Source organism: Benincasa hispida, chromosome 5 (assembly GCF_027475165.1).
Source record: "Benincasa hispida cultivar pf3 chromosome 5, pf3_genome.v1.1, whole genome shotgun sequence".
Classification (NCBI taxonomy): domain Eukaryota; kingdom Viridiplantae; phylum Streptophyta; class Magnoliopsida; order Cucurbitales; family Cucurbitaceae; genus Benincasa; species Benincasa hispida.
The window spans coordinates 41098470-41126261 of NC_143482.1; the positions used below are offsets into that span (position 1 = coordinate 41098470).

Consider the following 27792-nt stretch of genomic DNA (forward strand, 5'->3'; position numbering starts at 1 on the left):
AAGACAATGGGTTTTTGAAGTTTAAATCAAATATTACTTTATGAGAGGCGGCATATGGACCAACAAAACCTCATCTCTTCTTCAATCTCATCCTCAAACTGAAAAACTCTCACTCCGATGAGTTCCATAGGCCAAAGCATTCTGATGGCCCTCGCCGTCACTCTCAACAAATTTGCTTCCTCAAACGTTCAATCCGTTCAGAGAAACCAAGCCAACAAGCCTCGCACCGCCACCGCCACCACCGGTTCTACAATCGGAAGAAGAGGCCTCCTATTGTCCGCTGTTGCCGCCGCTGCCGCCACACCTGAAGAAGCCGTGGACTCCAGAACCGAGCTGCTAAAAAGTGCTGCATTCTTCTCTTTCTTCTTCTTTGGGGCTTCCTTTTCTTTCTTCAATTTTGTGTTTTAATTTTTCTGTTTTTCGAAATTGTTTTTTTTTTTTTTTTTTTTTTTTTTTGTACTAAAGAAAATCTTGATTTTCTTCCCTAAATTTTGATATTTTTTTAAGTTTAATTTTGAGAGACGTATCACAATGAGTTCTATCTGATTTCATTATCCAATTCCAATTGGTCGCTCTTTTTAAGAATGTCGGAGTTGTGGATAAACCAAATATTTTTAATTTTCAAAAAAAGAAATTTAATTAGTGGATGCTATATGATTTTTTTCAGAAAATAAAATGTACTTTGTATGAATTTCGTCCATTTAAATAAGGTATGTATTACTATGAAAAATCATTCGATAGTAAAAATTATAATTGTGATTTTGTTTTTAAAAATTAAAAAAATTATTTTAAATGATAAAATTATTGAAAATATTTAATAATAGTAAGTAATTTTTCTATATTTATAAATATTTTAGTTTATTTTTTTATATTAAATAGAATTTTGTATGTATTTGTAATTTTTTTTTTAAAAAAAAGGTTTTCTATTTGTTTAAATGAATAATTGTATTACCGTTATTCATATAAAATATTTGTAAGTATTGCATATTATTAAATAAGAATTAAATTACTGATAATGGATTGACTTTTTGGAGTACATATTTTTAGGGTTTTAAATTATAAGTTTAGTCTATAATATAATATAATATAATATAATATAATATATATATATATATATATATATATATATATATTTACTTTTGTACGTCTATAGTGCCTAAATTTTAAGAAATGTTTATATGCCTTTGAACTTTAAAAAGTATATAATAAATTCGTAGATATTTAATTATGTGTCAGATCGATCATTGATAAATTTGAGGTTTTTTCTTCTTCTTTTTTAATTTACAGAGTTAATATATATTGAATGTTTAGGGTCTTAGGATCTATAACATACAACTACTAAAAACAAAATTAAGAGTAAATGGTTTATTAGATACTTTTTAAAACTTAGAGACCAAAATTCTATTAATAGTTGATTGATTTGATAATATTCGAAGTTAACTTTTATTTTATTGTATAAAATATCACCGTTAATTATGATTTACATATATTTTTATATGGTTTGTTTTCAAATGTAACAAAATGAACCAACATATTTACATATAAAGTAAGATTTTAGAATCTATTAATGATAGACATTTAGACACCGATAGAAGTATATCAATATCAGTAGTTTTGTCATTTGAAATAATTTTCCTTTTTATTTTTCTTAATATATATATGAATTTGACATTTGAATTCTTATGAATTATGCTACACTTTTCTCTAATGCTTTTTGACTTTCCTTTCAATCCAAATATCTTTTGAATTAGGGTACCTCAAGAAGTCTGAAGAAAACAAAGAAAAGAATGACAAGGAGGTAAATTTTTTGTAATTTCGCCTATATTCTATTTTATTAAAATGTTTAAATCCTTATTTTTTTTTCTAGTATATTCTAGAAAAATTATCCAAATGTAATCGCTTATGGTGTGACCATCACTCTTATAATTGTAAGCTATATGATTAGAATTTTTTTAACATATAGAAGAAATGCCAATTAAAAAAATAGTAATAGACATTCATAGACTTCTATCAGCGTCTATCACGTAGTATCAATGATAAACTTGTATCAGGTTCTATCCCTGATTGACTCAATCAACTTTTATCAAAGAATATTAAATTTTGTTATTTTGTGTAAATAATTTCTCTTATTTTTCTATGTTTGAAAATCCCCTTTTATCTATCATAAAACTAATTATTCGATACAAAAAAATTGTAATTTTAACAGAGATTGGAAAGTTACTACAAGCGAAATTACAAAGATTATTTTGAGTTTGTTGAAGGATCAGTGAAGAATAAGAACGAACTTTCAGAAGCTGAAAAAGGTATTATTGAGTGGCTTAAACGAAATAAATGAAAGACCCTTTTTTAGTTGCATTTGATAAATTCATTTATAAGTTCTATTCCTTTCAACAATTATAACAATAGTTTGAATTCACACCTCTAATTTATTTATAGTTTTATGATTTTAAAAATAAAGCACATTTAGTGATATAATTTTTTTTTTCCAAAAAGAAATGTATGTAAAAAGAAAAGATATGTATGTAAAAACTACTCACTATTTATAGGATTGTGATTGGTCAATAACTATAGCATAGAGAAATAAGATAATTGCTTAAATTATAAAATTTAAGGGTGTGAAAATATCAACTATTCTTCTAGAGTGGTTGTTTTATTATTTTATTTTTATTTGTTTAGTTAGCTTTCACCAAGTAGTTAAATTGAAATGTCAAAAGAAAGGTTTTGAAAATTAGCACTTTCAATTTTATGTTTTAAAATTTTGTCAATTTTGAAAACATTTTAAAGATAATTTATACTAGGGAAATATAATTTTTAAAAATAGAAACAGAAAAGGGAAACAGTTATCAAATAATTTCTTTTCAATGGAATCTAATGAGTTTTTATTTTCATATAATCGAGTCGAAACTTGTTGGAAATTAAAATGTCCCTTGTTTCTTGCTTTTCTTTTTATGTAATTTAAATTCAAGTTATACCTACTAATTTGAGAGATGTATCAATTTACACCTTCAATTATGTTTCATTTAGAGGAAACGTCATGTGAAATTTATAGTTGTATCAATCAAAACACTGAACTTTCATAAATAATCCATTTAGATTTTGAGTAAGAATTTCCTATAAAAATCGTCCATATATTTACTCTAATAATTTATTTTGTGAAATCGACATTTGAAGAAGTCTATACATATCTTAACAACTGATGCATGGATGATCTTCAAAGGCAATCTTAATGAAGGGGCTAAATTACGATTTCTCTTTATTGATACCTATAATTGGTACCAACGATGAATTTTGCTTAGGAGGAATCGAACAATCGTCCTACACAATAGAGAAAACTTTGCACTGGTGTGGTGCTAGGCCACTACACTCCAAAGATCAAGTCAATAACTATTCAACAAGAGCTAGAACAATAGAGAATTCAGAGTGTTTATTAAGTGTACCCCAATTGTCTTGAGCCCTCTTGATTTATATAGAAAAATAATTATGTAACAGTCCTAACTAATCTCTCGGATAATTAATTTGACCATTACTAATTTACCTCAACTATTATCAAATTATCAAGCTATGAACTCAAGCATATCTTCTTTATCATGGCCAGCCCTTGGACTGACCTTCACACAGCACATAGGGTCTGTCTTCATGTACTCTTATAGATTAATATCTTCATGGTATTTATTGATCTTTTTATTCATCCTGTAGAGTTGGTCTCTTTGGCCCCCTAGATTGATCTTATAGGTCGACCTCCATACTTACCAAATAACTCGTTCCTATTGGAATGTTACTCGTTAGTTTATCCTTGTAAAGCCAGACATTAGTCATATCTTTTATCCTTAACACCTTTTATTCTATTTTTTAGCATTATAATTGACGGTTTTGAATTCAACATTTCCTTTTCAGGAATTTTGCATATTGTCACGTACTATTACCAAATTAATGATAAAATTACAAATTATTAAATTTAAGACGAATTAAAAATTAATATATGGCCGAATTAAATTTAAATAATGCGATATTATGACCATGTAAGCCTACCTAAGTACCTAGTAAAATGCTATTTGGGTCAAAATATCAAATGAACCCAAGATCATCCATTCGGCTCAAAGTCCAAACTAAAGGGTTAGGCCTAAAGCCCAAATTTAAATTATTAGGCTAAATGCTCAAAGTCCAAGCCCAAATGGATTGGGCTCTGAAAAGCTCAAGTCCATGATATGCCATGGAAAGCTTTCGAGGTTTGGAAAATTAAGAGCACATAAACATTTAAAACCACTAAGACGTTTTCATGGCTCCCTTAAATCCTTGAAAGGTTATGTTAGTGATATATAATTAAATTTACTTTCACTCATTAGTTTAAATTTTTGGGTCAATTGATTTAAGATAGTATCAGAGCAGGTAGTTTAAGGAGGTCATATAAATTTACCTCCACCCTAGATTTAAGAGGCTAAAGACTCTTTGAAGATAAAAGACGCTTTGAACATCAAATGACTTCAAGAATGGATTGGAAGTCTTTGCAAACTAAATTTCTTTTGAAAATTAAGGGTCCGTTTGGATATACTTGAGAAAAAAAAATGTTTTTCAAAAAGTTAATTTTTATTTAAACATTTTTGACAAAAATTATTGAAAATATATTTCAAAAGCTATTTTGAGAGGTTGTCAAACATTCCAAATTTTTTTTTTTCGAAAATGACTTATTTTTTTAATTAAAGACTTGAAAATCCATTTCAAACCTATCATAAAATTCTTTGAAGACAAGTTAACGATTCAACCTTTGAGAGAGCCAACACTCTCTAACCCGCCTAAGGGATGCATACGCCCAAGAGAAAGAATCAAAGAAATCATACAGAAGATATAATACTTCACTACATACAAATTAATACAAAATCTATTTCATTACATTAACTAATTTTCTTTTGAAATTTCGTCCAAATACACCCTTGATTTTTAAATATATGATTTAAGATAGTATCGAAGTAGATGTTTTAGAGAGGTCCTTATAAATTTACCTTCACCCTAGATTTAAAAGGTTAAAGACTCTCTGAATATAAAAGACGCTTTGAACATCAAATGAATTCAAGACTTGATTGAAGTCTTTGCAAACTAAATTTCTTTTCAAGATTAGGGACCCATTTCAATTGACGTGAGAAAAAAAATATTTTTTAAAAAAATTCATTTTTATTTAAACATTTCTGACAAAAATTGTTGAAAATATACTTTGAAAACTATTTTGAAAGGTTGCCAAATGCACCAATTTTTTTCTTCTAAAATGACTTATTTTTTAATTAAAAGACTTGAAAATTCATTCCAAACGTATCGTAAAAGTCTTTGAAGACAAGTTAACGATTCGACCATTGATAGAACCGACGCTCTCTAACCCACCTTAGGGACGCATACACCCAAGAGAAAGAATAAAAAAAATCATACAGAAGATATTATACTTCACTACATACAAATTAATACAAAATCATTACATTAACTAATTTTCTTTTGAAATCTCGCTAAATACACCCTCGATTTTTAAATATAAACATTATTGGTGGCAATAAAAATAATTAAATTTTGGATACGAAAAGGTTTGATTAAATATATTTCACATATGCATGTATTGAACGTTGTGTTGTGTCTACTTAATTAGCCAACAAACTTTTAAAGGTTGCAATGACGTACTTAGACTTTAATTATGCTTTTATTAACTTAATGCATGTTTTGAATATCAGTTAGTGAAGAGTTTAGTACACATATATGTTAAGATTTAAAAAGGAATAAGACTTCGTTGAAAATAGTAAGATTCCCATGCCCAAATTTTCTTTATGTCAACCAACCTTCATTTTATTCAATAAATTAATCTTTTTTCATCATTGAACCGATTTAAGTTGTACTAACACGAGGATTAGTATTTCAGGAAGTATTTGTTGGATTTTGGTAAAATATTAGAAGTACATTTGTCTCATATTTGAAAGGTACAAGGAAATGATGGACTTTGAGGACTATAAAAGGACTCTATGTTTTTGGTTTCTTGTCATCCCAATTTGAAGCATTTTAAACTTGATTTACTAGCTCTGTTGTGTGAGTGGTATACCGTTTTATAGGGGAGGAGAGAACTGTTTTGGTGATTGTCACAAATTTTCATAGAGAGGATTTCTTTCTAGTATGTAGTTTTTTCTCCGGTTTGGAGCTTTTCCACATTAATTATTGTGTGTCCAGTTTTATCACTTTCTTTTGATTTCTCTATTTTTTTTTTTTTTTTTTTTTGCTTATTTCTGTAGTAGTGGTGAGAAATTTTTTCCCCAACAAGTGGTACTAAAGTTGTAGGTTTGTAGTTTCATAAGTATATTGTTATATTGTTTGAACTTCCACATCAGAATAAAATTCTTGAAACGTACTACGATATGAGATTTACACTCAAATGGACAACACTTGGGCCCATTTGATAACATTTTTTTCTCTTTTTTCGTTCTTTGCCTATCTATTTTTGTATGAACCGAAAACAAAAACATGTTTAGTAATTATGTTTCTTATTTCTTGAAAAACGAAATAGAAATAAAAATATATTTGATAGTCGTTTCTTGTTTATTGTTTTTTTTTTTAAAAAAAAAAGAATAACAAAATCTATTGCACATAATACAATATAATATATAACTTAGATGAAAACTAGATGAAAACAAATATACAATCACTTTAAAGAGTTTATAGTATTGAATACTGAAAAAGCAATAGGATGACTCTCCACTTGAAATATGGATGTTAAACGAAAAGCAGTGACAAGTACTGTAACAAAAAAAATACTAACAATAAGTAAACAAGTAAAGACACACAGAAGTTGGTAACTCAGTTTGGTGATAATCCACCTATGCCTGGGAGTAGTGGCCCATGAAAGATAATCCACTAATATTAAAGAATTAAGCAGTTTACAACGTAGTACTTATTTGTAATACACAATCACTACAGTGACTCATGTAAAGCTCAACTTACTAACCATCTAGGCTCTCCTTAGATGTGAGACTCCCATTCAAGTGTACTTAGGCTTCCCCTAAGTTTGATAATATTAATTTTAGACACTTCAGCTTTTGCCAGTGTGTGAAACTTCTCTCACTGAGATATTTTCCCTTTAGTAAGCAAACTCCCTTCATTGATGAATCTTAGGATTCCCTTAAGATGGAGAGCTCCTTCTCTGAAGCTGAGTCTTAGGCTCCCCCTAAGATTGAGAATCCCTTCTCTGGCAGTAATGACTTAGGCTCCCCTAAGACCATGATTTACTTCACAGTGTTGAACTTCAACAGATGAAGAACTTGCATGGTGGAATAGTGAACAACGAGCAAGAAAACAATGTAGAACAATTCGGCTGTCAAACAGAAATCGTCTTGTTCAATAAAAATAAATACGACTGATCTAAATGGACTACATAATTCTCTTTAAATAATCGAATCCAAAAAAGGAAACAAATCTTCATTTGGAATAGGAAGGCCACACTTCAATAAAAACTAATATCGAATGAAATATTATAGGTGGATATTTCTAGATAAGGAAAATATTTTGTAGGAAGATACTCTATTATCACAACATATGTTAAGACTTTACGAGAGATATTTGCAGAAATCACTTCCTTAGAAAAATATAAAACCAACTAAACAAATCTTCGACAAACTCCCCTTTTACCATATATATTTTTTTATATAGGTAGAACAAAAGTAGACAACCATTCATCAATAAAATAAATATGTCTGAAATAAAAGATGTCTAAAATACAAGATGTTTGAAATAAAGGCTTGACAAAAAAAAAATAATAATAACATCACCAGTGATAACACAAAATAAGCCTAAACATCAAGGACTTTCAGAATAAACCAAACCATAAACTAAGTAGCGAACATATTTAACAGAGTAGCAAATAGCAAATCTAGAGGTAGAATAAAACATAAAAAACTACCTCCAAGCACTCCCCCCTTTCTGACTGTAAAAAAAAAAAAAAAAAAAAAAAAAATCAACTCCTCAGTTGAGAAGAGGAAGCTCCTCCATCCCGAGACAAAACAGATCGTATAATCTGTACCTCATCAACCTCATGTTTTCTATCTTGAAGTCTGTGCACCAAGGACTCCCGGTCATGAGATTCATTTTATAGTAGGTGAAGGATACGACTACCAAATGAAGACTCAATTAAAGTTTTTTTTGGACCATGAAGATGATGAGTTGTGGTGGTAGTGTCCAGGTCAGGAAGATGATGTCTCTGCAAAAACTTTTGGTTGATAGAGAAGAGACTTGGAGAGGGTTGAACAGGTTATGTAGGGGAGAGAAGGTTAGGCTTCTGAGACAGAAAAATACCGCAGATAAGACGAGGAAAACAAATAGGCAATTTAAGAGATGTGAACCCAATATTCCTTTTAATCTAGTTCAGCACAAACTCGTCATAATTGAACTATGTTTGAGTCCCTATCTGAAGGTTCCAAGAGCAATAGATAAGTCCGATTTGTGAGAAGTGATGACCAATTATAAATGCAAATCCTATACAGAAGAGCATATTTAACACTTAAAAGAACTGTTGATAAAGCCTTCATGGCCATGTGGAACAAGCTCTTCCAGTCAGTTCAACACTAAATCTCTGAGGGAAGGACATTGTTCCCTCACAATCTTGAGCATATTGTGATGCAAAAATTGATTGATCAAAATAGAAGAGAAAACAAATGGATGGCGCCTAATATGTACCCTTTAATAATCTAGACTAGCTAAATCTGCAAAACCAGAGGGAAGATTCACAATAAACTCACAAACAAGTTATGAATAGTAGGGTCCCAAGCACGAAATAGTCCGTTCAAGTCCAATAGCATGAATTAACTCCATAAGTTCAACATACTCTTGAGTACGGTCAGGTAATTATTTCTCATCCACAATTTTGCTTTTAACAACATACTTCCACAGGCTAGTACACTCTGTAGAGTGGAAGGAAACACCATCTAAAGGCATAGAAGGAACGTTGAAAGTAGCTGGCTGTTTTTTTCTTGGCCTGAGTAGAGACCCTAGTGACACGAGCAGAACCAGTCTCATCATTGTTCGAGTTGCTCTTGAATCCCCAATCTAAAGCTTCCCCAAGAGCATTTTTCTTATATTCATTTTCAGATGTCTCATAGGAGGCATCAACATCAACATAACAACATCAAGGACACTAGCATCAACAGTAGTTCTCTTTGATCAAAGCTCTGCAATAGTAATATTGTCTTCATTGTCTTTGTCATCAGAATAAGTAGAACGAGTAGAATTCTCATTTCTTTGATCGCTAGACTCAAAGGTAACATCAGACAAAGTAGTATTTTTCATATTCTATAAAGTCTCTGTAGTCAACAAATTATCAATCACAAGTTATTAATCACCAGAGTATTGACATTCTCTTCACCAGTTTGAGCCTCTTCACTAAGCCCAGTACTAGTCACAACCAGAATTGCTGGAGCATTTAGCGAATCAATAGCATCAAACACAAGGAAGCAAAAACAATCTTTTCAACAATAAACTTTAAAACATTTTCTTTAGAGATATCCACACATTCATTTTCTTTTAACTCAATAGCAGTCTCAATAGTAGTCTCAATAGGTACAAACAATTTATCAATCTCAGAACTACTAGGAATAGTAACATTTTCTCCTAAAACAACACCAGAAGCATTAACAGTAGAATCAACAGTACCAGAACCAGATGCAAGATTTGAAGGGATTGAATCTCGAGTGGAAGCATATGAACGCTTTACATTTCAGTTTATTGGTTCAAATGAAACAAAATCAGCATAGAAAATAGAATAAAAAAAGGGGATGCTAATTGAATAGTAGAAAATGGGAAAAAGAATATCACCTACCTTCATCAATTCTTGAACTCTTCATGATTTCCTCGTTGTCTTCTCCGAAATGATTCTTCAATGAACAATGGACACCACCATAGTGAGACCTTGTTATTCTCTTAAGAATCGAAGGGTAGATGAATGGTCTCTATGAAGAAAATCTAGTGAAGAGAACCTTGAGCGGAAGCGGATCGACCAAATTCCATAAATTATTGAATACTGAATTTACAGTGAACATACAATAGATATGTATTTAAATTAAATTACAGCATGCTATTACAAGAAAAGAGATCAAGACATATCATCTTTGTGGAACCCTTTACTTCGCGAATCCTCCCTCGAACGAACACGAACTTTTTGAAGATCTTCTTCAAAATAACCTCAGAAGCCCGGACACGACCACAATGGAGTCATCGGTATTCTTAGGGTGAGAACCCAAGAGTGGTGGGCTCTGATTATTTTGGTTAGGAGGGGAAAGTTTAATGGTGGAGGAGGAAGAAGATTGAGAAGTATCACACAAGTACTCATAGAACTTTTCTATAACTTTCTCAATCGTTCAACAACATCAACGTAGAATAAGAAGAAAAACTATTTTTCTTTTTAATTCTTTGTGCCATAAAAAGCATAACCATCCATAAAAGTGGGTGGAGAGAAAAGATGGAGAAATGAGTTGTAACTTTCTTTCTTATTATTCAAATAGTAATAATATAATATAAATAAATATGATAACTAACTTATCATATTATATTTATAATAAATTATATGTTATATCACATATAACATATAACCTATAGTTTTAATATTGTATCACATACAATATAAACTATAGTTTTTTTTCTCTATTATATGACATTTAATATAAATCATATTTATATTAAATTTAACAACTATGAATCCAATTCATAGAGAATATATTTGAATCTCATTCAAATATTTATTTCCCCCCATTAAACTATAATGTATCAAATACATTATGACAATTATATCACATATAATTGAAACAATTTAATTATATCATATATAATTAAATCTCTATATTAATTTGAACAATTCAAATTAATCCAAAAACTGATTCTCAATTAAATCCATTTGAGTTACCAATGGGATCTCATGGACCTGTAATTTGAAGCTCCAACGGTACATGAATAATTAGTTAAACTCTTTAATTACATTATTAACCATCCATAACTGTCAGGCACTCCACTCGTAGTGTCACTAGGATAAGGTACCTAACCTTATCCATCTACTACAGATCATTTAGGTTATCACTTATACATGATCCACCCGTATGTCACCACATACATGTTGGGGTTGATGTCTTAAACTCTCGTTGGGTCCTGTAGTTTGTAAACATTATATTGAACAAACGTTTGTGATGTAATAATATATGATATTTTTTTTCACTATTGTCTATGGAACATTGGATGTTTTATTTGCTTTACCACAAACCAATAAACTAAGATCCCTGGTTGTCGTTATAACTTAAGCATGTATGTGGAGACATACAGGTGGATCATGCCTTGAGTGATAACCAAAATGGTCTATAGTATATGGATATAAGAGGGAAACCTTATCTTGGAAACGCTATGAATGCGGCCCGCTTTGTAGAATAGTTACAAGTGTTGTGACTTGCTACAAATGGTCTGATCCTGATAATTCATGTGGAAACATGCGAGCGGGGGTGTCCTATACAAAGGAGTTTGTATAAGATCGGATCACAAAGTGTAATAGTCTCGTTATATAACGTCATTCATGATACTTCACTTCACTAGCATGACCATAGGTAACATGAACTCAATCTTGAGTAAGTTGGAAACTTTTACTTTTGAGGACGGTCCTTTGATTTGCATATGTATGAGTGATCAGATCGCTGACTCAAACATACCACTTTGGGGATTCGTCTGATTTGAGAGTTGGGAACTCAACTACACAAGATGGAATTCACTCCTTCCTCGAAGCAGGAGTAAGTAGATAGATTGCTCTCTTAAGGGCTGATTTTGGGTTTTGAACGATGTGGCGCCACACACCTTCTAATGGCCCAAGAGGTGTCCACACATAGTAGGACTATGTTGTATTGTTCATTAGAGAATTAGTGGTACTTATGGAGTTAGATGTAACTATAGGAGTAAAACGGTAAATTGGTCCAACTGTACTTACGAGCATGTGTGAAGGGTTATCGTATTATTGATCTGTTATATCCGATGGACACAAAAATATATCTGTGGTAGGAAGAGTGCAGCTATTGGTATTTAGTAGAATGCCTGGCAGTTAACGAATGGTCGATCTCGTGACTAAAGAGTTTAGTCAGCTATTCATGTACCGTTGGGCTTCGAGCCATATGTCTATAAGGTCCCTAGTAGCTCAATGGATTCAAGTTGAGAATTAGTTTTTGGGTCAGTTTGAAGTGTACAAATTGATAAGAGGGAGTTCGATTATATATGATATGATTGAACTGGTTAATTATATATGATATGGTTGACATGATGTATAAGATACATTAATTGGAGGAAAATGATATAAAAATAATTTATATCTAACTAAGGAGAAAAGGACTACGGTTTAAGTGTTGCATATGATGTGATATTAAACTATAGATTATAAATATAATATGATTATATTTATTTTTAATTAAATAATTATAAGATAATTGTTGGCGATTTTTTCTCTGTAACTGAATGAGATAGTGGGGGGTTGCATTCAGTTTTCATAACTGAAGGAAAAAATGAAAATGATTTTCATTTTGCAAACAGACCGGTTAATCGCTTTATGCTTAGTACACTGCCCATTGCCTAGCAAACGAGAGCATACACGATAGCTCAAAGTTTACTAAACGATCGTGTACACGCACACTTTTCCTAAATGATCGCGGAGCTTTTTTAAACGACCGTGCGCGCGGAGCGATATTACTAAACGATCAGCCTCAGTTTATTACACGATCATGCACCTTTTACTAAATGATCAAACATTCATCTATATGATAGACTTCAGATATCTCCCACTTGCTTGGTCGTGGTAAACGATCATTCCTTCCTCCTTCCCTCTACCAAAGCCAACAGATCCCACACCTCCTGGATTTGCACTCCGAGAATATCGAGGTTTTCGAATGGTTGTGTCCTCCCTTGTTACCTTCTTTGTGAGGAGTCCGTTTGGTGGTAGACGACAATGAGATTTGGTGGACGATAGGCTTGACGATCTCAGCTACAGCGAGATTGGCTGGATTGTCGAAAGCGAAATTTAAAGCGAAAAAGAGTTCTTCAACTGGTATGTATCTCGTTCTTTTGTTGTTTAAAGTACAAGGCATGCCGTAATTTGTTGTTAAATGCATAACTAGTATGTTTGATTGTTAATGCGGTATTTCTATCACAATGAGTTTGGAATGACCTCATTTCCGCTCAGAGGTGCAATTTAATAAGTGTTCCTTTAATACATGTTTAAGTTACAACGATAATCTTGGATGTTAGTTTATTAGTTTGTGGTTAATGCAACCAAAATATCACATATTTTATATATAAAGTGAATAAAATATCATATATTTTATTAATTACATAAAGAGTTTGTTCATATAATGTTTACAAACTATAGGACCCTACAAGATTTAGGGCATGTTTGTTTATAAAATATCGAAGTGTTTTAATCGTTCTACCTAACAGGTTTACAAATTCAACCTTATACTCTTTGAATTTTCAAAGGCTTTAGACTTATGTTCCATTAGGTATAAGTAATCGTACCACGAATAATCATCTATGAAAGAAATAAAGTATTTGTACCCTCCTTTAGCCTTTACATTCATTGGACCACAAAGATCCAAATGTATGAGTTCTAAGAGCTCTTTGGCTCTATAACTTTTCCACTAAAAAGTCTTTTAGTCATTTTTCCTTCAAGACATGATTCACACGGAGGTAATGAATCATCTTCTAACTTTCTTAGAAGTCTATTCTTTATCAATCTCCCAATCCTATCGAGACTTATGTGACCTAATCTCAAATGCCAAAGATGCGTATCAATGTTACTTGGTGAAATTCTTCGCTTTTTTGTTTGAGTATTCATAGTTTTAAACATCTCATGATTTAAAAGTACTTTTGATTCAGTTGATTTTAACACATATAAGTTGTCTTTTAGTTTAGCTAAACAGATAGTTACACCATTTTTCATAATGAACGTTTCATTAGATGAAAAAGAAACAAAGTACGATTGTTCAATTAAACAGGAAATAGAAACAAGGTTCCTCCTCATTTTAGGAAAAACATATAAGTTTTCTAAAAACAAAAATCTATTTTCAAAAAATAACTTAGCAGCTTCCTCTGCACAAGCTGAAATAGCATCTCCCGTTCCAACCTTGAGCGTCATTTCACCCTCCTCAAGCTCCTGGAAGGAACTAATTCCTTGTAAAGAAGAACAAACATAATTAGTGGCTCCCGAATCAAGTATCCAGGCATTATGGTCATTTTCCACTAAACAAGTTTCCAGGACTAGTAAATCATATTTACCTTCCTTCTCTTTCTTCTTCTCAACGAGATACTTGGGAAAATTGTGTTTTCAGTGACCATCCATATTGCAGTGGAAGCACTTGCCTTTGTCAGCCACCTTGACCATGGCCTTGCCTTTCCCAACAGTGGGAGCCTTTCTCTTCATTCCTTTCTTTTTCTGGATCTTCTTAAAACCAGAAGATGAGTGAGCAAACTGAGTTCCTAATGATGAATTCTTATGGAACGTTTTGGAATGAGTAACATTTGCCTCTCCTTCTATTGATCCCTTACTTTTCATAAGGGACTGATAAGTCTATAACTCATTAAGAAGGGTAATCATGGTGTACTGTACTTTGTTTATAACCGCATTGTTGCAAAATTGAAGGAAAATCTTTGAAAAAGATTCCAAAATAAAGGACACCTAACTCTACTCATTGATGACCACACCATTCATTTTGGCGACATTAAACTGGAGCATCAGGTCATGAACATATTCTCTCACTAACAGGCCTTCCTTCATGCACGCATTATAAAATGTACTTGAGGGAGTTATGTCGGATCTGAATGGACGGTTGTCCAAACATCTCCTAGAGGGATTCCATGATTTGACGCGCAAACATCATGGTCTCTTGCTTCTTGGTAAGAATGTCAGATAGACTTGCCAAGATGTAGACTTGGGCCTTATCATTTGCCTTCATCCAACGGTCATAAGCATCCTTTAATGCTTAGGATGCATTGTGATCGGGGACTGGAGGACATTCTTTCACCAATACGAACCGAAGATCATCAATAACCAGAATAGTATTCAAGTTATATTTTCATATTGAATAGTTTTTACCAGTTAATTTTTCCTTTTTAATTAAGGAAATGATTATGGAAGACATACTGAAACGAATAACAAAAAATTGACCGCATTAGCTATATTTGTCTTAACCCATTACTTAATTATCCAATCAATTTAGCAAAAACATACGTAATCATAGAACCCTAATTAAACTATGGATTTAGTTTTTGCAACGATACTTTAGAGGTTTAGAGCAACAGCTATTGAAGGGTGATTAGCTACTCCTCTCCTGAATTGAGATAATCTCAACTAATCACTAATACTAAAATAAATCTTATTCCTATAGTCATAGCTATTATTTTTCAATCAAGGATTCATTAACTAGCTTAATTCATCCCATAAGTGTGACCCTCTCATTTTCGGATCCCAGAGGTATGCTTCAATAGGCTACTGTAAGGAAAGACAACTGTTGAAGATTAACCTAAAAAACTCTATCCATTGTTGGAGTTTGTGTTCTTTCAACTCTATGATCAGACCCTCCATAGAGATGGTCGCTTGAGAATGACATGCAGGCAGACCATAGGAATCTCACGATGCAACCTAATGGAGGAGATCATAAGATATGTGGACACGCATCCCTTTCCCACTTACTATGAACAATTTCCTTATTCACTTTGTTATTGACCCATGCAAACACTTTCCAAAGGGATGCCACACCCAGGACGACACAAAGCCGAGCATGGATCTTATGGTGTGAACTCTTAAGGACGTGAGAGCTAAAAATTTTATATATCTCATATACCAATTTTCTCCCACTAAAATATTCTAATATTTTTAGGTTTCATTATACTTAGTTAAAACCTGGCTAATGAATTTATTTAAGTTCTTTTAATTTTCTCAATATAACATTTATATTGAATGATTTAACAATACTTGATTTTTCATTTATCAAACTCTTTATAAAATCAATCCTTTATTACATGCTTATAAAATATTTGCCCAATTCACCTTCCAGGTCAGTTCCCAAGTAGAGGTGTTCCATTTTCGTCAGCTTAAATATCCCGCCTAGACAGAATGTTCTTTAAACAAAGGTCCCTTATGGACAATTATTATATAAATTTAATTTTTTAACGGAATTCATTTTAATCGTATTAAAACAAATTAAAAGACCAATCTATTTCTAAGCTCATTAGAAATACATCTAATATAAGTCTAGGTGAATTAATTTTAAACCACTTAAAATTAATTTGGACCTATGTTGCATGCGACTTTTGGTTAAAGATTTTAGTCTATCTCAATAAAAACATAACACTTATATTTTAATTCTTTATTAAATCCTACAAAGTTTCATTTAATGACATTGATTAAATACAACAATTATAATTATCTAAGTAATGTCATGCTCAATGAAAATTCCATTTTCATTCGATAAATATAACACTTATATTAATCATACATGAAAATCAAGCATTCACATATATCATTCCACCATTCATTATAACAATTATAACATAGCATGATGCATGAACATACTTAATGTGACATACATCCTCATAATATAATACTTATGTTATGATGCATGAGCATACTAATTTAATCATGCATCCATAAAATATAACCCTTATATTTAATTATGATGATGGACATGTTTATCGTAAGGTGGGAATTTTTTAATCTATATGACATACAATATGTAATATGAATTCAAACATTAATCTAAGCATACATCCAATGCATAATTAATGAATTTAAAAAACAAAAATTGGACCAATTTTGGCACCATAAAACAAAATTAATTAATTAAATTAATATAATTTTTATATCAATTTAATTAATTAATACTAAAATTAATACATAAGCTAATTAAGTAAAAAAAAAAAAAAAACTCCTTCAGCAGTTGTTATAACACACGCGCGCGTGTCACAAGTAGGTTCCGTCACGCTCTTCTAGCACCGCAACACTAAGGGGCAGCGTCGCGATGATACGACTCCCTCGTGTTGTGCCTCACCTTGCAACATTGCAAACTACGATTGTAGCGTCACGATGTTGTAAGGCATAATGCCTCTTTTTGTGTATTTTCTGCTCTGAACTTGCCCCACTCTGTTTTCCCGATCTCTTTAGCAACACTTTCTCTATCGATCGACCCAGACTTACAGACTTGAAACAAAAAATTAAATGCCCAAAAAATACAACGGACCCTTACATTTTAATCATATTAAAAATAATCTAAGTGTCAAAATTGAAAACATCCAATCTTGGAAACCTTCATTCAAAATGTAGATTTAAAACCCACCTCTAAACTGATTTTTGTTTAAACAATATGAAGAACGAGGATGCAAGAAATTGGCTCTGACATAAATTGAAGGGATTGAATCCCGAGCGAAAGCGTGTGAATGCCTTACATTTCAAATTTGTGGATTAAATGAAATAAAATCAGCATAGAAAATAGTACCAAACATGGGATAAACATGTAATAAATCAGCATGCTAAGTGAAGAGTAGAAAGGGGAAGAAGAATATCACATACCTTCGTCAATTCCCAAAATTGACTCTGACATAAATTGAAGGGATTGAATCTTGAGCGAAAGCGTATGAATACCTTACATTTCAAATTTGTGGATTAAATGAAATAAAATCAGCATAGAAAATAGTACCAAACATGGGATAAACATGTAATAAATCAGCATGCTAATTGAAGAGTAGAAAAGGGGAAGAAGAATATCACATACCTTCGTCAATTCCCGAACTCTTCGTGATTTCCTTATTGTCTTCTCCTGAACGGTTCTCTAACAAACAATGGACACCAATGTAAGTGAGACCTAGTTATTCTCTGTGGAATCCAAGAGTATAAGAGTGTCTCTACACCTTGGATGAGGAAGAAGAATAGAGAATATGGAGAAGAGAAATTAATTTTGAAAGGAGATTAATTTGGAGGCTAGGGTTTCATTTCATCAAATGAATTCCCTAACTCTAATTTGGGAAAAATAACAAAATTTATATGGAGACCTTCTCCATAGCTTTCCAAAATTACCCTTAGGACTAATTTACTTAATTAGCCCATTAATTAAATAACCATATTAAATCCATATATATATTTAATTAATTAATAAACATCATATATTTATTTGTCTCCACTTCTTAAAATTAATTAATTAGTTCTTTATGAATCAAATTCATAAGAATTTAATACTTGAATTCTAATCAAATATTTCTCCCTTAATTATAGATCAGGTCTATAATTAATCATATCATATTAATCTCATTAATATGTTATTCCATAAATTGATTTGAACAATTCAAATCATTCACTTTTTCTTTAGTAAGCTAACAAGGAGACCTTATGGACATACCAATTACAAGCTCCAATGATATGAGATTAATTAATTAAACTCTTCAATTAAATTAATCAATATTCATTAACTACTGAGCACTCGATTAAAACCCGATAGCTGCACTATTTACACATAGATATATTTATGTGTCCATAGATATAACCAATAACAGCAATTTAGTCCTTCACGAGTGTTCGTAACACCAACTGGGTTAAATTAACGTTTTATCTTTGGATTACCTCTGACTCCTTAAGTACCAGTGCTTCTCTAATAAACAACCTATTTATGGTCCAACCAATAAATATACACCCCTCTCAGGCCAATGCAAGGGTAGGACCCTTTGTTCATGTCCTGGAGATACTATTTAAGGGAACACTCATCTACTTACCTTGAAGATGGGAAGGAGTGAATTCTATCTTGCATTATTATGTTCCCAACTCCCCACTTGGTCTTGTCCCCAAAATGGTAGGCATGTTGAGTTGGTGAACTGGCCACTCTCACCCATACAAATAAAAAAAGTCCCTCGTGAACATGAGTTCATAATACACTCAGGATTAAGACTAAGTTTCCTAAGTGTCACACCCCGTCCCAGACCACCCTCTTAGCCTAGAGAAGGGCGTGACTGCAGCAGTTATCAACCCTTAGGTTGAAACTTACTGCCTAAAAACTCTTGCGGAATAACTTTGATACCAAATACAAATTATATGCAATGGGATGGCTGTAGGCCCACAATTTATTAACTTAGAAACTTAATATGTTTAGAGTATTTACAACATTAGATTTACAAGTCCCAAAACCCACAAGCCCTAGTTCCTATATGAACAATAGTAACATGTGTACAATATTAACCGTAACCATCTAGCAAACGGTTACAAGTCTTTTAGTCCTTTAGTGGCAGAGCAGATACTGAGCTATCTTCAGAGGATTTGACCGCTACCTGTGGGGGGGGGGGGGGGGGGGAAACAAAACATTTGAAAACGGGATACTGAAGTACGTTGGAGAAGGTGTCCTAGTAGCTCGATACTGAAGTACAAGGAGAAGGTATCTGAGCAATAGTACCTAATGTGTGAAGGTACTTAGTGTGGCCACAGGTGAATAAAGTCAGAGATTGAGCAAAAGGGTTCTCTTTGGACTAGTAGTTGGTGTTGGAATTATTTTAACAGTTATAAAGTACTTTGATTTGAGAAATTCTTTTATTGTTTTATGTTTAAAACAACTTTATGCTTGGAAAATGTTTATGCTACAAAATTTTATATTTCAGATAAAACTATTTTCTGAAATTATGCATGAGAATTTACTATGTTTTCTCGGTCACTCACTGGGCGTAAGCTCACTCTGTTTTCAAATGTTTTGTTTTTCCCCCCACAGGTAGCGGTCAAATCCTCTGAAGATAGCTTAGTATCTGCTCTGCCAATAAAGGACTAAAAGACTTGTAACCGTTTGCTAGGTGGTTACGGTTAATATTGTACACATGTTGCTATTGTTCATATAGGGACTAGAGTTTGTGGGTTTTGGGACTTGTAAATCTAATGTTGTAAATACTCTAAATATATTAAGTTTCTAAGTTAATAAATTGTGGGCCTAAAGACGTCCCGTTGCATATGAATTATAATTGGTATCAGAGTTATTCCGCAACAGTTATTAGGTAGTAAGTGTCAGCCCAAGGGTTGGTAACTGCTGCAGTCACGCCTCTCTCTAGGCTAAGAAGGTGGTTTGGGGCAGGGTGTGACACTAGGTCATCCTATTGAAATGAAAACCTAACTAGTCAACGATGTTACATCTAGTGGTTACTATTTCGTGGTCCAGTCTTATACAAACTCATTGTATAGGATATTCCCACTTGCATATGACCTAAACAAATGTGTTAGATCATTGCGTTTGTATCAAATAAATAGTTGGTCATATCCATAGTGTCACAAAGATAATATACCCAATTTTATCCCTATACTATAGACCCTTTAGGCTATATCTTGAATATTGATCCTTGTATGTCTTCACATGATTGAGAAATTGGTGATTAATTAATTTATTATTTGATATTAAATTAATATAATCAATTAAGTTGTTTAATTAATTATTAATAATTAGTTTTATATGAATTAATATCTTAATTTTAATTTTGAAAATTATTTTTCAAAATAAAAAGAATATTGAATTTCAAATTGAAAATTCAATTTTATTAGAAAAAACCCATTAGTGCTTTTCCCAATTTTTAGCACTTTGACTCACAATTCCACCAAATTATTGGGAAGAGGAACAAAACTTAGCTGATCGTGCTGAGGTTGGATGGCCAGGCAAAGTTTTTTTGACGAAGTTTTTGTTGAAGAAGGTGTTGTTCAACTTCAGCTTAAAACTAGTCCCCTGCTCTTCAATATTCCCTAAATTTAGCTCATTTTGAATCCCACAATGAATCTAAGGTCCAAGAAAATAGTAGGAAAGATCAAGTGGAGATCAAGTGGTGGTCTACTAGCTTTTAGAGTCAAGTTTGAAGCAGAATTTGTGGATTGAAGAAGGTCTTCAAAAGTATATCATCAAACCCTTTTTTTATTCTTTAAACATGCTTTCTTAAAGGCTAAAATTGATGAATTAGAGTGTTTAATGATTCTGTTTGCTTCCGCTAATTGCATGCTAACTCCAACATTTAGGAGACCATTCATTTGGAGGGTTATAGCATAGGGATTGAAACACCGCTAACTTCATAAATGAATAGGATTTCTTAGTTCCATCTTCAACATTGTCTTCCAATTTGGCAGCTTTTTGATACCATTCTCTAAAATCCGAAAATGGGGGTCTACACTTACAAGAGTTACAAAGTGTTAGTAAGTTTTTGACCGAAAATGGTAACTAAATGACTACAGGAATAAAGAGTTATTATGGTAATAGTATTTAGTTAAGAATGTCTTGTTTCAGTGAAGAAGTATTTGACTACCCCTCGGTAGCATCTATTCTGACTCACTATAGTATCATTGCAAATAAATAATGAAATTTGGGTACATTATTACTTGCTAAAATTTTATTGGGTTTAAAAAATACTTACTAAAATAATTTGTTTACAGATCAACATGTCGAGTTCTTTTCAAATAATCACCTCCGATAAATTTAATGATAAAAATTATTCAACATAAATGCAATACTAATAGATGATGATTTTAAGTTTGTTTTAACAAAGGAATGTCGTCTAACTCCCACCTCATCTGCAAACCAAATTATTTGGAATGCTTATGAGAGATGGATTAGGGCAAATGATAAAGCCCGAATCTATATCTTTCTAAGCATATCAGATATACTAACTATGAAATACGAGATCATAGATTTGTTGCAGACATTGTTTGGATAATCTGTCAGGCACAATACTCTTGATAATGTTTATAACCGCGACATAAAGGATGAAACCTCTGTTAGCAAACATGTTCTAGATGTGTTAAAGACAATAAAAAATATTATCATAGATGAGAAAGCACAACAAAGTAAATGTGTTTTACTTGTTGTTGAAACATGTTTAGTGGAAAATGATAAATTAACTTGGATACTAAATTCAGAGGCCGCTAATCGTATTTGTGCTTTCGCTCAGAAAACTAGTTCTTGGTGGTAGCTTACAGAAGATGAGACAACCTTTAAGGTAGGGACCAGGGAAGTTATCTCACCTAAAGTAGTAGAAGATATGATGTTGTTTGTTGGAGATAGATTCATTTTGCTTGAAAATGTATTTTACGTTCCTATTATGAGGAGGAATTTAATATCTATCTCATGTTTGCTAGAACAAAGGTATAAAGTCTCTTTTGAAATAATGAATTGTTCATTATTTCAAAAGGAATTAAAATATGTTCTGCAAAACTAGTTATATGTGTTAAAACCAACTAAGGCAAAAACTGGTTTGAATATAAAGATGTTTAAAACAACTAAAATTCAAAATAAGAGGTGAAAAATTTCTCCTAATACCTATCTCTAGCACTTAAGACGGCCATATAAATCTCAAAAGGATTGGGAGATTGGTTAAGAGTGGACTCCTAAATCAGTTAGAAGACAACTCTTTACCTTCGTGTAAATTTTGCCTTAAGGGTAAGATGACCAAAAGATATTTTACGGGAAAAGGTCTTAGAGCCAAAGAACTTTTAGAGCTCATAAATTTAGACCTCTGTGGTCCGATGAATGTCAAGGCACGAGGGTATGAATATTTCATCAATTTTCTTAATGACTATTCTAGATATAGCTATGTTTACCTAATGCATCATAAGTTCAAAACTCTTGAAAAGTTCAAGAAGTATAAGGTAGAGGTTGATAACCTATTAGGTAAAAAGATTAAAGAACTTCAATCAGATCGAGCTGGTGAGTATATGAACTTGAAATTCTAAGACTATTTGGTAGAACACGAAATTCAATCTTAGCTCACAGCACTCGATACACCCTCAACAGAATGGTGCAGTAGAGAGGAGAAATAGAACCTTGTTAGACATGATTCGTTCGATGATGTGATATCCTCAGTCGCCTAATTCCTTTTAAGGACATGCAACAAAGACTGCTGTTTATATTTTGAATATCGTTCCCTAAAAAAGTATTTCTGAAACACCTTATGAGTTATAGAGAGGATGTAAAGGTAGTCTATGTCACTTCAGGATTTTGGAATGCCCGACACATATGTCGGCACAGAACCCAAAGAGGTTGAAACATCGTTCAAAAGTATGCCTATTTGTAGGATACCCCAAAGAATATGATCCTCAAGATTACAAAGTATTAGTATCAACAAATGCCATGTTCTTAGAGAAGGACCAGTGGGAAATCATCAACCTCGTAGTAAGCTAGTAATGAATAAAATTTCCGAAGAAACTAAACAAGAGTTGTCGATCAAGCTGGTCAAGAGTTGTTGATGAAGCTGGTACGTCTGGTCAATCACATTCTTCTTATGAGTTGAGAGTTTCTCGATGTAGTGGGAGGGTTATTCAATAGCCTGACAATTACATTGGTTTGGTTGAAACTCAGATTGTCATACCTGATAATGGGTTGAAGGATCCATTGACCTTCAAATAGTCAATGGAAGATGTGGATCGAGACCAGTGGATAAGGTACGAACCTACAAGGTTTGACTTATGGAAAAAGGGTTTACCCAAAGATAGGGGGTAGACTATGAAGAAACCTTCTCTCCAGTTACTATGATTAAGTAAATTAGAATATTCTTGTTCATAGCTGCCTTTTATGATTATGAAATATGAAAAATGGAGTCTATGTGCTTCAATTCTATCTAGGAACTTGTAGATAAATTAGATGGGGTAAAACTTATTGGTTGCAAATGGATTTACAAGAGGAAACGAGACCAAGTTAGTAAGGTACAAACCTACAAGGTTTGACTTATTGTAAAAGGGTTTATCCTAGAGAGGGGGAAGACTACGAAGAAACCTTCTCTCCAGTTTCCATGATTAGGTCAATTAGAATATTCTTATTCATAGATGCCTTTCATGATTATGAAATATGACAAATGAATGTCACGACAACCTTTCTGAATGGCTATCTTAAAGAGAGTATCTATATGTCTCAGTTAGAGGGATTCATTGAACAGGGTCAAGAGCAAAAGGTTTGCAACCTTAAATGATCCATTTATGGATTGAAACAAGCATCTCGATCCTAGAATATAAGGTTTGATACTACGATCAAATCTTTTGGCTTTTAACAAAACGTTGACGAACTTTATCTTTATAAGAAGGTTGTCAACAAAACTATAGTTTTTCTGGTATTATATGTTGATGATATTCTACTCATTGGAAATGAGGTAGGATTTTTGGCTAATGTTAAGAGTAGGCTAGGATTACAATTTCAAATGAAAGATTTGAGAGATGCACAATATGTTCTTGGAATCCAAATTGTTCGGAATTGCAAGAACAAAATGTTAGCGTTATCTCAGGCATCTTATAGACAAGATGTTGTCTAAATATAAAATGCATGATTCTTAGAGGGGTTTGCTACCTTTCAAGCTCGTAATTCATTTATCTAAGGAACAGTGTCCTAAGACACCTCAAAAGGTTGAGGTTATGAAATGAATTTCTTATGCATCAACAGTAGGTAGTTTAATGTATGCCATGTTGTGTACACAGCTAGACATATATTGTGCAGTTGGAATAGTTAGCAAGTTTCAGTCCAATCCTGGATATGATCATTGGACTACCGTTAAGAACATCCTCAAGTATCTTTGGAGAACGAGGGACTGTATGCTCACGTATGGTGCTAAGGAACTAATCCTTACTGAATACATTGACTCTGATTTCCATACCGATATTGATTCGAGGAAATCAGCTTCGGGATCAATGTTCACTCTAAATGGAGAAGTTATAGCATGGAGGAGTATAAAGAAAAGTTGTATTGCTGACTCCACCATGGAAGTTGATTAGATTGCTGCATGCGAAGCGACCAAAAAAGCAGTGTGGCTTAGGAAGTTCTTAACTGATTAGGAAGTGGTTCGAAATATGCATATCTCTATCACACTCTATTGTGATGATAGTGGATCAGTTGCAATTCTAAAGAACCGAGAAGCTACAAGTGCAAGTACCATCTCATCAGGGAGATAGTACACCAAGGAGACGCGATAGTCACATAGATAGCCTCAGAAGATAACTTGGCCGATCCATTTACTAAGGCTCACACAACTAAAGTGTTTGAGGGTCACCTAGTGGGACTAGAACTATGGGTTATATAAATCTAGGGCAAGTGGGAGAATTTATGAGGTATTTGATGCCCTATTTATTGTATTTATGTTTTCTCTCAAACTCAATGTTGTATACCACTGGAGTTTTAGTCCAAGTGGAAGTATGTTAGGTTGTATGTCCTAAAACTCGCAGTTTGTAAACAATAAACATATTCTATTTGCAATAATTATGTTATTGAGATTTATTCAATAAAATTGTTATTGAATGCGTGAATTGCACTTGTTAAAAACCTAAATCCAATAAACTAACGAGCCCTTGGCTATAGCACGTATACTTGAACTTTATATAGAGACATAAAAGTGGATCAAATTTGAGTATATAGTGAAAATAGTATATAAGTATATAGATAGAGTTGGGTATCTTATCTTGGGGATATTATGGATGCGACTCACATTGTATATGATACAAACAATGTGATCCTCAAATCGTTCATATAGAGACATGCGAGTGGGAGCATCCTATACAAAAGATGTTTGTATAAGACTAGACCATGAGATAGTCACTTTTCTTTTTGACGTCGTTTACTGTTAAAACAGACTATTTCATTTCGATGACCTAAGGTAACTCGATCTTAATCCTGAGCTAACTATAAACTCCTGTTTATTCTGGTTTACCCTATAATCTACATAAATGAGAGTGGCTCAACATCACCGCTCAATAAGCCTCCCATTTTAGGGGTAAAATCTAGTAGATAGCTAAAGACATAGTCCTACAAGATGGAATTCACTCATATCCAATTTTAGGGTTAGTAGATAGGTTGTTGCCATAAGTACTGGCTTCTAATCTTGTACAAAGGATCCCACCCTCTCTATGACTGAGAGGAACTCGGTTTATTGGTAAGATCATAATCCAATTGTTCATTATTAGACCAGTGGAGACTTAAGAAGCAAGATGTATTATAGGGGTAAAATGATAATTTTGACCCAGCTGTAAATACGAACAACCTATGAAGGATCGACATGCTGATCATGGTTAAATCAAGTGGACAAAAATATATGTACAATGAGGAAAGTGTAGCTATTGGCTTTAGTGGAGTCTCCTAATAGTTCATGAATGTTGGTTAATTCAGTTAAAAGAGTTTAGCCAATTAATCTTGAATCGTTGGAGCTTATGATCTGTAGGACCATTAGGTCCCCCTACTAGCTCATACCAAACTTAACCTTAGAACAATGTGATGAGTGAGTTTGAAGTGTTCATATTTATAAGCGTTAAATATATGTGATATATTTAGCGGCATATCATTCAATTGTGAATTGAATGATAAAGAGAAAGTTTGAGATATTTAAATGAGATTTAAATATCAAAACTATGAATAAGGAGTTATCAAGATTATGTTGGATTTAATAATTGAATACTAAATTAAATTAACTAAATTATTTTATTAATTATTTAATATTAATTTATTTAAAATTAATTATTTGAATTAATTTTGAATTAAATGAAATTAATCAAAGTTGATTAAAGTCAAACGTTGACTTTACCAAGCATTGAAGGTCAAAGGTTAAAAGTTAACTTTTACTAAGTAGGAAATTCCAAAATTAGTTTTGAATTAAATTTGAATTAAAATTGTATTTAACTAAAATTTGACTAAAGTCAAATATTGACTTTAAAATAGCCAAAAGTCAAAATATTGACTACATCTTGTGGAAAGATCAAAGAATGATTTTTAGTGGATAGTGAATTAGTAAGTAATTCATTGGCAAAGTATTGGTCCCACAAAATGTCATTTATCCCACTAAATTGAGTGTATTTTGAAGTGTCAAAATTTGTTTAACTTGATTTTGCATGAATGACATGCAATTGCTCTATAAATAGGATGTTTTTTTTCATAAAGATTAAAGTTCTTGGCCATTTGGTGAATTTCAAATTAGTTGGAAAACAAATTATTCTTGGCAACTTAGAGATCCTAAAAGAGTTTTAGAAATTAAGTCCTCAATTCTCTCTCAATTTCTATACTAAATTCATCCCCATCTTTCCACTCACAGAATCTCACCATCCCGTTCTAAGGCTGGAGAATAGTCAGGAAGACTTTCGTGGTGGTTCACAATCGGTTCGTGGGAGATTGGAGTGGAATTGGTAGTCATTTTGGAGCTACAAAGGTTGAATTCTCTAACTTTTCTTTTACATTTATTTGCATGCTTATTCTGAAGGAATGAAATATCATGCAACGGAAGACTTCAGAATCAATAAGCACTTAAAATACATTTAATTTGAGTTTTAAGTATGTTGTTCATATGCTATTCAGAAGAGGGTTTGAAACACATATTACCTTTGAAGATATCCTTCACAAATTCAACCGAAATCCACCAAGATAGAGCTTGAAACTTCAAGAGGACTACCACCAAGATCTTCTCTATTATGCTAAGCTGGAACATATGGTGGATACATTAAATCAAGTTAAATTGATGAAAAACCAGTGAGGGGTGCGTAGGATTTTCAGATTATCACTTCAGCAAGTATATCACCGAATGCTCAAGCTTTCTTCATGCATGGGGCTTCTTTATATAGATAGAAATCATGCAAATGTACAGGGTTACATGGTGGCAGCTCCAGCTTGAAGATCATCACCAAAATGCATTTGGAATTTGATGATATTCCATCAAACATATTAGTGGGTTTTTCCCAAAAATGGAAAAAAAAAAACAATTATTTAAAATGATTTCAAAAATCATTTTATTTAACTTAATTTTATAAAATTAATTCAAAAT

General features: G+C 32.4%; 1 protein-coding gene across 4 annotated transcripts; it reads left to right on the forward strand.

The window, feature by feature from the left end:
* Positions 1-27171, forward strand: LOC120077574 (photosystem I reaction center subunit N). 4 transcript variants are annotated; one of them, XM_090313983.1, is made up of 4 exons: positions 1-343; positions 1752-1798; positions 2207-2303; positions 3297-3540. In XM_090313983.1, exons 1-4 carry the CDS (start codon positions 118-120, stop codon positions 3449-3451), a joined length of 525 nt encoding a protein of 174 aa, XP_090170109.1. In that variant the 5' UTR covers positions 1-117; the 3' UTR covers positions 3452-3540. The 4 variants fall into 4 exon arrangements, with proteins under 4 accessions (XP_090170109.1, XP_090170110.1, XP_090170111.1 ...); XM_090313984.1 differs by lacking the exon at positions 3297-3540 and adding an exon at positions 27070-27171 and having other exon boundaries at positions 8-343; XM_090313985.1 differs by lacking the exon at positions 3297-3540 and adding an exon at positions 3172-3212 and having other exon boundaries at positions 10-343.
* The last annotated feature ends 621 nt before the right edge of the window (positions 27172-27792 follow it).

Excerpts from the sequence above, each read along its gene's own strand:
- LOC120077574 (XM_090313983.1), top strand. The coding sequence starts at position 118 with ATGAGTTCCATAGGCCAAAGCATTCTGATGGCCCTCGCCGTCACTCTC. Across the intron at positions 344-1,751 it reads CAGAACCGAGCTGCTAAAAA|GGTACCTCAAGAAGTCTGAA; the intron begins GTGCTGCATTCT and ends CTTTTGAATTAG. Across the intron at positions 1,799-2,206 it reads AAGAAAAGAATGACAAGGAG|AGATTGGAAAGTTACTACAA; the intron begins GTAAATTTTTTG and ends TAATTTTAACAG.